The sequence below is a fragment of the Symphodus melops genome (assembly GCF_947650265.1).
Source record: "Symphodus melops genome assembly, chromosome: 13".
In the NCBI taxonomy this organism is placed as follows: Eukaryota; Metazoa; Chordata; class Actinopteri; order Labriformes; family Labridae; genus Symphodus; species Symphodus melops.
This window is the reverse complement of record NC_136703.1, coordinates 16,118,841-16,131,715: the sequence shown is the minus strand read 5'-3', so window position 1 is coordinate 16,131,715 and position 12,875 is coordinate 16,118,841. Positions and strand designations below refer to the sequence as shown.

Sequence of the window (12,875 nt, the reverse complement as noted above, 5' to 3'; positions counted from 1 at the left end):
AAACTTTCTGGAAACTTTGCAACTCCTGCAATTGTCAGTCGTCTCTCTGAACAGCTGTTCTAAAACATATTCTCTTATTAAGTTTTCTTTGATCCTGAAAAATATCTAGTAAAGTATCTTTCAGCTTCAGTTAAACTTTACTCCCAACCCTTTGCTTGCGATTAAGATAAACTGAAACATAACTAAATTCTGTATATATGAAAACCTTTGCAGAATATTGTCTCTTAAGGCGATAGCAATATAAATTCAATGCATTATTCAGCCCCGGCTTTTATATAAACACTGGTGATGCATAGACTCTTGGCTCAACATTACAATAGCAGAGAAAGAGACAGAGAGAGCGAGAGAGAAGAGGGGCACTTGTTTTTGTGCAGTGTCCTCCCCCGGGCCACCATAGTACTTGTAAACTGCAACATTTTGGTAAGACAGAAACATCCTTGAGTTGTGTTTACATTTCCTGCTGCATCGCCTGAAGCCTGTTCCTCAGCTGGGCAGCTGGGCTCAGGGAAAGTCACATTAGATGTGCAGCTTATTGAATGAGATCACAGTGAGCGGCTCTGATGGGATGCTGGGTGGATTCTAAGAAACGATCATTATAAGGAAAGTAAAATGCCTGCATCCGATGACATCAATTGTTATCTCGTCTGATGTGTTTTTTTTTGGTTTTTTTCCCAAGGCCATGCAGAGGTCAGGTGATGTTAGATACAAAATATAAAAGACTGTCAATACGTCTTATGAAAGTGGGCTTCTTGTGGTATTAAGAGCGGCCTTACCGTGAACTCCAGCGCTTCGTTGAACAGCCCGTTTCTCTTGCTGTGGAGAAAGGCGTTGGAGCTTCCCGCCTTTGATATTCGTATCCTGGCCAAGCGAGCTTTCTGCAAAAGAGCGAGAGACCACAAAAAAAAGAAACCACCTGTTAGCCTTTGACTATACCTCCGTCTATGCCAGAATGATTGGGTATAATTCTGACACATCCCATCGCTTTGAGCTACAGCACTTTCACATGCTTGATATCTCACTTGTGATCTCATAGATCAAATCAAACATGTGCTACTAAAGCATTCACTCTGATCTCCCGTGATAAATTCACTCTGATCTACTTTGATACTTATGAAAGATTTATGGTGACTCGTACTGATGCATTCCCTGGGTTGAAATCAGTAACAGAGGGCTGTTATGAGTAGAGCAGGTATGAATTAATCCCGTATGAATAAAGCAGCTAAGTGTCACTTTAAATACTCCATTCAGTTTATTTAGGCTGTTATTGTGCTGCTACGTTAACAGATTTTGTTTAGCATAATAAATGAAGGAAGTGTCCAGGCCCAACATGCTCTACATTGTGAGTGTCAGCTTGGATTAATCTTAACATATAAAACAAAAACGGTGCAGTGTGCCAAAAGTCCAGTCACCTTCCCGCTCTTCTTCTCCTTCACAACTGAACAAAGGAAAATGAGACACACTCCTCCTCCGAGTCAAAGCTTTCAACCTCAGTAGCTTTGAGACAGTGGAGGGATTCTACCTCAACGCTGCTGTTTTCTGCTCTAACTGAGGCACACTTCAGCATCTTCTGAATGTGTGTGAAAACTATCCGTGTATGCACAGGCCTGTGGGGACAAAATGGGTCTCAATAAATCTCTGAATTACAAGAACTGTGTTTACAGGATAGTGTAATCTGAGTCACTCACTTTTCAAAGACCCACCATTTTCCTGTCCAAGTCAAGAGTGAGGTGTCAGACGAGGTGTGTGTGTGCGTGTGTGTGTGTGTGCGTGTGTGTGTGTGTGTGTGTTTCTGTTGCTTCGCTTTCTGAATTTAAAAAAAAACAGAATGATGGATTGATTGAGGGGAAATTGGAGGAAGGAGAACGCGAGCTGTGTAAATGAAGAGCAGACACAAAGTTCGTCTGGTAAGAGGAGCCACATGCACAGCCGGGGGGTTAATTGAGTGTGTTTGCATATCTCCATGTGCACACTCCACGCCTCCATAGCTGAATTTCAATTTATATATATGCCAGCCGTATATAGAAGCAGCAGAAATACCTGGTGCAGTTTAAAAAAATGATAATGTATGCTGACTCGAGCTCATCTCCTCACTCGAGTTTCATTTAAAACATGCTAATGTTTGTTGACCTGCGAGGAGACCATGCTGTGATTCAGTAATCTAAAAAGAAGCAGGGGAGATAAACAGGAGTGCATGTTAACATAAACATGCACAGTGGCCCATCTATACTGCAGCATCCCATTTCCTCCCCCCCCCCAATCCCCTTTCTGTTCTCCTGAAACTTGATCTTTTTTTGTCTCTCTCACCTTGTCTCGTGCTCTCCTTGATAAGTTTTTCCTCACCGTCTCTGTACCCTCACACTCTAACACCTATGTACATTTTGTGCTCGTTCAGCATTCCTGCAGACCTTTGGGATAACCTGTCTTTGTGTTCTGGCAGCGCGCTCAGCCAATGGGAGCCTCTCTGGCTTTGGTGATGGTTGCCAGGCAGTGCAGGGGTAATGGAGGGGATGTTAAGAACACATCCTGAGAGATTGGATCTACTTCTGCGGTTCTCTGATAGATTTCCGGGGGCCTTTGGGACCCGGGCGCTTGTGTCTAAGGCCCATCTGTGCTTTCAGGCAGAGCCATGGTACGACAGATTGAGCCTGAATTGCTGCTGAAGCATCATTCAGAGCCCACGGTAGTGTAGGGAAGTCATGGAGACAGAGCTTTCATTAGAACACCATGGGGAGGGTTACATGGTCAAAAAGTAGATCTGCTGCACATTCCTTCCAACTGAGACACATGTACAACATAACAACCACTTATCTATGTATGAGTAGTGCTGTGGAGGAGGCCTTTGTTAGCTGTTGATCAGTGTCACAGTCTGAAACATATTCCATGTCATTAAGCAGAGAAAATTGATACTTAGACAAATGTATAGAAAAAAAGACGGCAGCCATATGATAGAATATAAAACGTTCAAATAAATGCAGAGAAACACTTTTTTATATAGTCGAACGATATAAGTAAAAACTAAAATAAGATAAGTGCAATCTCAGTTGGACTTCGAAAACAACAGAAGCTTTCAAAAATGTTCAACTCTGTTAGACCCTCCAACCAATCAGACATCTGATGTTGGTCTGATCACTGGTTGTTAGTCACTCACATTAGTCCAGGTGGGGGTGCTGGGTTAGATCGGGAGGTAGAGTGGGCGTGGCCACGAACAGAGGCTACAGTCCTCATCGCACTGGTCAAAGGCTGGACTCCCAGTCCTTATGCTATTAAGTACATGTCACCCCAATCTTTCTTTAGCTATGATACCCGTCTATATCCTGCTGTTGAATCAAATGAAGGCAAAAAGTCCAGAAATATAATCTAAAAAATAAATAAATTGTCCAGATATTTCTTTAAAACCAATCATCCATGAGCTGTTCTACATTGATTTACTTTGTTGCTTCCACAGAGTCACTACTCTTATGACCAATCACTGCTAAAAGATTACAGTTATAAGATGCAAGCCAGCACACACACACACACACACACACACACACACACACACACACACACACACACTTTATTCTAATATGATTTGCAGCCAGCTGCGGGATCTGAGCTGGCATATTCACAGCTAATCAAACAGCACCGCATATCCACACAGCTCCCATGCCCATGCTCCGCTGAGCATTGCCAGGAAGTTTTAGTTATAGTTTTCTTGAAAGTAACAGTCGAAAAAAATAAATAAAAAATCACGGCACTCTGTGAGTTGCGGCTTTGTCGACTTCCTATATAGGATTTGGCTGAGTGAAAAGTGGAGCAATCGAGCTATGAGACCAGATTAGGTTCGGCCTCAGGCTTGTTTTGGAACCAGACAAGTGAAAGAGGAGACCATCTGACAATCACACAAACACACACACCAACACCAACACCCACACACACGCTAGCACACACACACCCACACACACCCACACACACACACACACCCAAACACATCCACAAACACACACAGATGTGGAAGAAGAGGCTCTTTTTGTTTTGCAGCTGCCACTCACCAAAAGAGGTTTTTTTTTTTTTTACATGCTGACATTTCTACGAAAAGAAAAGAGGTGTCGAACTTCATCTGAGATATGTTGCTTTAAGTTAACACACACACACGCACACACACACAAAGAGAGAGAGAGACGGGGGGAGAGAGAGAGAGAGAGAGAGAGAGAGAGAGAGAGAGAGAGAGAGAGAGTCACAAACCAAAATAAGAGGATGGCCAGAGAGAGTGATGGGGGGGGGAAATAAGAATCAGTTTAGAAAAGACTCGCTCTTAGAAAATCCACCTTAGAGTTTGTGAAGTCAGGGAAGTCAATAATTGATTCTGTCAAGATCAACTCCTCAGACTCCTCCAGTTCATGGATATCTGTCTCCGTAGCAGACAGCTTAACCTGGGACTAACACCACTCAGAGAAAAAAAACCTTTGCTAAGCCTGGATTAGCTCCTCTTTATAGAGACAAGACCACCCCAGCTTGCAAGCTGCTCTAACGCAGGTGTTCAGCTTTTTATTTTATGAAGGACATAATTCATAGCAGAACTCTTGACCCCCCCCGTCAGTGAAGTCCCCATTCAATCTCTTCATCTCTTTTGTTGGTCTGCTTTTTTGAAAAGTGCAGACGACTTTATTGATTGGCCAGAAGGGCAAAACACTCTCAGCCAGAAGACTTCTCCACCTGTAGACTTCAACCTTCTGAGGGACGGATAAAAACAACGGTGAGATGATTTAGAGCAAAGGGTGAGACTGAGAGGGAGGGTGGAGGACTTTGTAATGGTTTTGTTTCTTGTAGTTTGAGACAAGCAAAGGTAATTTCTCAGGAACCACAACGGTCAGTAATGTAGTGTTTAATACGTATGAAGACAACAACTGGCACCGATTCGATCAATATCAAAAAACAATAGGTCAGTTAAAAAATAAAAAAAAAACCTCAACCGCAACCTCATCACTTCTCACAAATATGTTTTTCATGCAGAGAGTTGAGGGTTCATGGAGTTATATATCCAAGCCAGAGTTTACAGGCGGGTGCAGGGGGAGCTGTGCCGATGAGAGACAGAAAGATTTTGCGGCTTAAAAGGAATGCTTAACTGGGAAGACGCATTCGTGGAGAATGATGCGTGTCATATGTGTAACCTTGCAGCTGGGGATGGGTTCCTGTGAAAGTTGCCTTAGTGGAGAATGAAAAGAAAAATGTTTCAGCGTGAATTTTCAGTCAGATACAGTCACACCTATAGATGAGATCAGAGAGAACATATTCAGGGTGACATTACATGTCAGACATTGTGATGGGGATATTCCGTGGTGACCTGCGTTTGTGCTGAAAATATATTCTCAGATCCATAAGAATGACATGTTTCTCCGGAAATCTGCGAAAAAGATTCCGATTTTTGGGAAGCATTAAAAAAAAAAAAAAATTATGTGAGTCTAAGCCCTTAACACTTTTAAAACCAACAAATGTTTTTTTTTCTCAGTGTAAACTTAAACAGTTTGTCTCTAACACTTGTTCTGACCGGTTTTATTTATATTTTTTTGCCTGATCTCCATCACTCTTTATACCTGCGTTTTAAACCCTTAATTCAACCTTTAGGATACATTTAAGTGATTCAGTTGGAGGCAGCTTGTACATTTAACATTACACAATAAATGCCCGAGTGTGTGACTATAAGTGGCTATTTGCATTCATCCCTGTTCACCAAGGTTAAAGCCCACCTGAGAAGATCTAATACCATTAACAGAACCAGAGCTACAGATCCAGGAGAATACCCAAGCCACACTTTGAAGTTAAGCTCATTACAAATCCTTCCCCCCACTTTTTTTAATCACTTGCCCTTTGTGATCCTCCATTTATATCTCTCTCTCTCTGCCAGGTGTATTATTCAGAAACTGCAATTGGACCTACCTGAGGATATTAATACTGTAATGCAAATAAGCTCCGAGGAGGAGCTGCAGATGGGATATTTTGTACGAAACACTTCGAGGGATCATGTGCAAAGAAAGGAAAGACTTAAACTATGAACTGTAGGAAGAAAGAGCAGAGCTGATAGTACGTTATGCAACTAGTGGAATCCTCAAGTATCTTCTCTGTGTGGTGAGATATAGATTGGGGGCTAGTCTGTACACCACCACCCAGATGGATGGCTAATTGTAATGGGAGCCCAGAACAGCTAACAATTAGAGCAGAATGAAGATGGATGTGGGTGGGGGTGGGGTGGGGGTGAGGTAAAAAGGGGGAAGAGAAAATGGGGAGCTGGGAAAGGTGGCTGGAAAAGGCAGAGGGACTTAGGCTGCACTGTTACTCCTCAATTAAACCCCTTTCTTTGCTCCCGTCTGCTCTTTTTTCATTGTTAAAGAGCCGTGAAAAGCAAGTATGCTTAAACATAGCCGTATTCTAAAGAGTGAGCAGAGGGAGAATGGATTTCGTCTGGAAAGTAAAACCACACAAATGTAATAAATGCTGAACAAATGACGTTTTGCGAGGCTAAAAGACCAGTGACACTTGCTAAATGGTTGCCTTTATGTCTGAGAAGGTCACATGTCATAAAGGTTATGGGGCATTAAAGAACACTACATGTAATGTAGACAGTAGTTATGGGGAGATTGAAGAATATGGCATGCGTGAGTAATTCATGGCTCGAGGGAGCCATTAAAGATCACAGTTGTCGTTAGCAGTGAAAGGGTGGACAGCACAATGGTAATGGCTCTATCATAGACTGATCTTCTAAAGTGTGAGACTGCCAACCTACAGGCAAAGAGCATTAAATTAATGTGACATAACATGTAATGAGCACTTGTCAGCAGCAGTTTTTATAAATGGCAGTAAAATTCATTCCAGTTTGTGCAAATTACACAAGACAAGAGTCTGTGAGGCCGGACTGATGCGCTACAGCACTTTGAGGAATGACCCTTTTTGGGCTGCTGGAGGACAAGTCAAGGGTTTATCAAAGTCATAAGGACTGGTTTTCTGGGAACATTTAATATATTATATAGCGGTGTGGTGATATGAAAATGTCAGCCATCACGATGGAGTGTGATGTTAAACTTGAAATTACCCTCGAAGATGCCCACACGACTTCTCAATCGTTTGAGCGGCAGCTGGTGGAGAAATGGATCGAACGGCCGATCCATGATCAGTTGGTGCAGAATAAATGTACTGCTGCTAAATCCCAGTGTAGAATCTCAGTGAAAAGAATACAGCTTTTGATAAATGCGAGTAAGCACCATGGAGGTCCGCCGTACAAATATGAAGGCAATTCAATCTTTTAACATGTATTTTTACACTAGTTTCACCCCAAACTTTGACGCAGAGATTGCTTGCAAAGTCTTGATATTTCACGGTGTCAGGTTACTTTACGACTCAGCGGGCGGCTCTGTCAGTAACGTTAGAGCCTGTTAAGCACTAGATCTGTAAAATAAATCCGTGACAGAACCCTGTGTTCGCTCTAATAGCTCAAAGGTAGAGTTTATTACACACGCTCCCCCGATTGTTGCGTCTGACTCATGTGCTGCATTTTTCAGCCAGAGCAGACCAACACACACATCCATGAAATGAACGAGGTGTATAGGTGTTCAAAAGTGTCAAAGCACGTAAGATTACATCACTCGTGTTAAACTAGAGTGACGAACAAGTATGCCTCTGCCATCCACTGAAGTTGCAGCTAGCGAAACTGTGGCCAATGAAGTGGGGACGTATTTACAGTAAAATGCCCTTAAAAGGAAAAAACAACATCATAAACAGGCCTACGTGAAATGAGATATGTTTTAACTCTTCCTCTTCCTCCTTGTTGTTGAAATGTGCTATACAAATAAACTTGCCTTGCCTTAACAGCATCATTTACATGAGGGACCATGTAAATGATGTTCCCTTGTTTTCTGTAGCTCATTACGGCTAAAGCAGAGCAACAGGTAAGCAAGCTGTAGAGTGAGCGGAGATTAACGATACATGATGGCAGGCGGGGTCCATCAGTCAGAATAAAGCAAATGTGCAACAAGTCCTCCAACCTATACGACCGTAGAGGTCGTCTGTCACGTAATACGATCCATAGGAGCGTTCCCTAAATTAGCGCCCCCCTACCGGCAAATGGGAGAAATGCCAGTAAATCGTCACCCTGCACCGTCACACTGCTTGATGCACTTACCAAGGTAAGTGGTGATTAAGTATTCTTTTGGGAAAAAAGATAGCTAGCTGTGTTAGGGTTAGGGGTCAAACGTCATTCGATGACAAACACACCAGATCGAGGTTATTTATACGTCCTCTAGAGGTCGCTTGACTCTAAAACATAAATATTGGTCGTAATTTGACGCTTGCACAAACGACCAGTGGAGTCGTTTTTTGGTGGAGAACAGGCTGCAAATGTGGGACGGACAAGAGGTCACAGTGACACTGACCACTGAAATCGATTAAGTTTCCTAAAAAAAAAAAAAAAAGGGACTCATGGGACAGATGGAGGGACGATTAAGAAATACAATACTTCCTGATCCTGCTGTCAGCAGCGCAGTGTTACAACTCAATTCTGCAATTCCGTCTTCTATGCTCTGAGACACTGATATTGAAATCCGAAGAACCAAAGGAGGCAATAAGGAGGGGCTGTTTTAGTTAACCGGTAGTTGAGACTTTGAAATCACATCATCTCCTCAGACTTCACCACTAAAGCGAGAACAATATGTTATTCAAGACATACTCCATTAGTTTTAAGCACACAAGCTACAATTCTAGGCAGCACTACTCCTGGGCGCTAATTAATGACGTGTCTCCTACATGCTGTTAAATATCACATTTGCAAACCTATCATCTCACCTGGCACTTTGAGAAGAAAACAAGCATCCAGGTGGAATATGAATATAATAGCAATGAAAAGGAGTTTGAGTCATCCTATTATGAAACAAAAAAAAAATGGTAGGGGTTTCTGAACAAAACCATGACCTTACTGCAGGCAAGCCAGGGAGGCATTTAAGTGCCTAAGGGAGTCATTATGCACCAGTTAATGACAACAGCACCGTCATGCTACACTGATAAGGGTGTGTGTGCTTTTGGAGGTGTGGGTGTCTGCTAACAGGTGCTGTTCTGGGACACTGCACCACAGTGTGGCTCAGAGGAGAACACACAGGAAGGTGGGACAGACCAAGGGCAGTCCTGAGCTTACAGGAAGTACGTCGGACGCACGCAACGCACAGATGTGTATGTGTATTCATGCACTTGCACAAACAGACAGATGAACACCTTCCTCCCAGCCTGCACCTCATCTGGGTGACTGCTATTTGAGGAAAGAACACAGCATTAGGACACACATCGCCTCACGCTCTCCCCTGGTACTCCCCCCCCCCCCCCCTTCTGGCCTTCCTCGTCACCACTCCTCTCCTCTACATCAACATATCACATTCTCCTCAGTTCCATCCTGTTTTCAATCAAGATAAAATCTTCCAACTTCTCAACCCTCTTCTGTCCCCTCTGTGTATCTTTTTTTTCCTCCCTGCAAACTTGGCTGCGGTACACCAGAGTCTTGCTCGGCAGACCAGGTTACGGTTAGTTAAGACCGGGGCGGCGGTCAGGCCACAGATTTAAACTGCAACCAGAGAGCATGTGCCGAGATGGATGAGGGTAATCACAGAAGTGAGGAGGAAGAGAGAGAGAGAGAGAGAGAGAGAGAGAGAGACAAGAAACTAGCAAAAGGAGAGAAAGGATGAGAGAGGAATGGGCTCTGAATATATGTGTGAGTGTGTGTGCACGTCCGCCAGCTCTAAGCAAACACACGACCATCTATCTCAGGAGTACAAAAAAGTATCAGCTTGCCCTAAAACTATGATAACCAGCCCAGTTCTGTGTGTGTGTGTGTGTGTGTGTGTGTGTGTGTGTGTGTGTGTGTAGGCTGATGCTGACGCAAATACAAAGTTTGGCTCATGGACACACCACAAAATGATTCTTTGGAGGACCAAAGGCCGGGCTATTTACCAAAAGGACGATAGGATCTTTAAATCCTCTGCTGTTTAAAATTGAGTTTACATAATCCATTAGGAAATTTGTGCCTGTGTGTATTTCCATTACAACACCGACTGGGATAAGATCTTCTCACAAGGACATCAACAAGAACGATCATGCAGTCATTCACTTCTTTAACCGGCTCGTTCAGGATTTAGACCTGCGTTTTGGATAAGGCTTGTGTGATGATAACTTTTTAGCTCTGGAGTCAAAGGTAGACTTTAGCTTTATATTTTCACAATGAACTAAAGTCAAGAAAGAAAATATAGTTCAGCTCAAGCAATAGATGAACATGGGAATAAATGTGCTAATTGTTGTAGCTTTTGGATTTTGTCTTGAGACTCACTTTGTTTAACTTTTGAGATCAAGTACATATCATTAACTTTGACATAGATAGAAATGCAAAATCAATTATGATTAGGGTTTTTTCACAATTTCTACTTGATTTCAAGCCCCCTCATTTTCTTCTGTTAAGCATTGAAGTAATTGTCCCAGATCCCACACAGGTATTTCCATCATGCAAGCAGCTCATTAGAAAATAGTCATCATTCATTAAAGAACTAAAAAAAAACAAAGTGTCCTGCTAGCATTTAAACATATTACAGTTAATTTTGATAATGAGAGGCTTATAAAACCAAGAACTAAAGCTAAGTGTGTTGTGTTATTGATGGTAAATGAGTCCCCAGTTACAGCCTACAAACTAAAAAGGATACCTCATCTAAAGGCAGGGTTGAAAACTAGCATGATTTTCAAAGAGGCATTCTCTCCATGCTCCGTCTTCACCCACCCCTCCCCTCTGTGCTCCCTCAAAAGCCACGCCACTCACTTACATGCATTAGCTGGATGCTTTGAGTGTGGGCTCGTGCATGCATAGAGTAGAGAACGAGCAGGGAGATATGATTGGTTCATAAAACATGTACCGAGTTCAGACATTGATCAAAGTTTTTACGCATTTACAACTGCTACAGATGACAGATTTTTTTTGGTTTCGTTTTCAGAGAATAAGAATTATTAACTAGAAGAAATGTATCATATATTGGGATAGGCCCCTTGAGGTGTATCACCTCGTTTTCAAGGGGGTCCTATACAGCACATTTACAAAGTACAACATAGTAATATAAGGACAAAACATAACACACTACAGACAGAACAAGCAAAATAAGACAGAGGACAAATACAACATTAAAACTACAACAACAACAACAACAACAACAACAACAACAACAACAACAACAGTCACAGCTCTAGACTTAACACCTTTAGTTGAGAGAGGATCAGTCAATACACAGAAAAATTAACAAACAGTGTTTGTTACTGTCAGGACATAAAGACAATTTCGACCAAAATCTTATAAAGTGTATCTGGAGAAAATTACCTAACCTGCCTTTAATCTATTCATGCAGTGATGAGGAAGAGGGAACATCAGGTATTCATACCAAAGGACTGAATCTGTGGTGTCACTAATATGAATGAAAGTCATTATGGATTATAGAAACAATTGTTAGTCGTCCTAGACTTGACCCCTGTGGAGTCCTCTCCTGTGGGGGAGTCTTCTTTGGGCCCTGTCGAAAGCAAATTAAACTTTGCTTACCTGCATTTTCTGCGCCCGCCGCTTGTCTGCTCTCTGGTTCTGGTGATAGATGCGGCTAAAGTTGGACACGATGACAGGGACAGGCAGGGCGATTACCAGCACCCCACTCAGAGAGCAGATCGAGCCGAAGATCTTCCCTGCGATCGTCTTAGGAACCATGTCTCCGTATCTGTGAGGAAGAAGGTGAAAGAAACTTAGTGAAACGTTGTATCATGCGTCCAATAAAAATCAGTCTCAAGCTCTAATTTAATCACATGATTGGAGATCAGGAAGGCAGAGAAACACACAAAGTCAACCACTGAACTAGCTGCCTATTGGTTTCAAGACGTCCGTCTTTCATTTTAAAGGCCTGCTATTTCAAACGCAAACTGAAAGCACTGGACCTGCTGACTTTATCCCACCTCAAGAGAGAAAGAGAGAGGTCTCTACCAAACCTCCCCTGTCAGTGAACGGCACAGTAACATCCACAGACTCATTCCTTACAGCAGATACTATTAACCTTTAGAGAGAGGCTAGAGGACAACACGTGAATGCCAGGGACGTTTCACAAAAGCCATTTGGCCTAATCCAATCTGAAATATTTGCAAGTCAAAAGCAATCTCGTCTTGAGTTCAAAAACAGACAACACAATTACAACGTCTATATTAAAACAACCTCTCGTCGCCTGCCTGAGGACATAGGAAATATCAGGGAAAGAAGACATTCAAAAGCTGAAAGAGTCTGAGTTAAGTTGGAAAAGCAACCTCTGCTCCTAATGGTGTTCATTTTTTATTCATGGGTAAAAAGTGAAAGTAATATGTTGTTGTTTTGCAGCTAAACAAGAAGTTCTACTGAATTTATTTGAATTGACTCTCAGTCTGGCTACGAATAAACCTTAAATAAAAGCCTTTAAAGCAATAAGCGTTGCAGATTGATACCTTTAAACTGCAGTGAAAATAATTCAAATTCAGTACGATGGCATTATAAACATACAAACATACAAGTGTATAAACCTGCAAATTAAAGCAGCTAATCTCAGTTAAGTGTTATCTGAAACTCGATGTTTTCTACACATCATGTGTGTTGGACATTTTCACTTTGACAGACAGTTCGGGTTATGTTTCAAGGACACACTCATTTGCGAACGTATCGTTTGCAGGTACGCAGCTCTGTTGGTGCAGAAAGGAAAAATCAAAGCTGAAGCAAAACCAGAAAGACAGCGGCAAACTGGTACAAGGGAATTACGTCTCTTCTGTGTCTCGTCATACTCAGCCGAAAGCTATGAGACGTGTCTGGGGCAAAATGACACGGATGT

At 42.3% G+C, this 12,875-nt stretch overlaps 1 protein-coding gene across 4 annotated transcripts in view; it reads right to left on the bottom strand.

The window, feature by feature from the left end:
• Positions 1-12,875, bottom strand: part of kcnd3 (potassium voltage-gated channel, Shal-related subfamily, member 3) — a 176,511-nt gene that overhangs the window by 8,068 nt on the left and 155,568 nt on the right. For all 4 annotated transcript variants that reach the window (XM_079358542.1, XM_079358540.1, XM_079358541.1 and 1 more), the window contains 2 exons: positions 11,582-11,750; positions 774-875 (listed from right to left, as the gene is read on the bottom strand). In XM_079358542.1, coding sequence (XP_079214668.1) covers positions 774-875; positions 11,582-11,750 — 271 coding nt within the window. The remainder of the gene's footprint in view (positions 1-773; positions 876-11,581; positions 11,751-12,875) is intronic.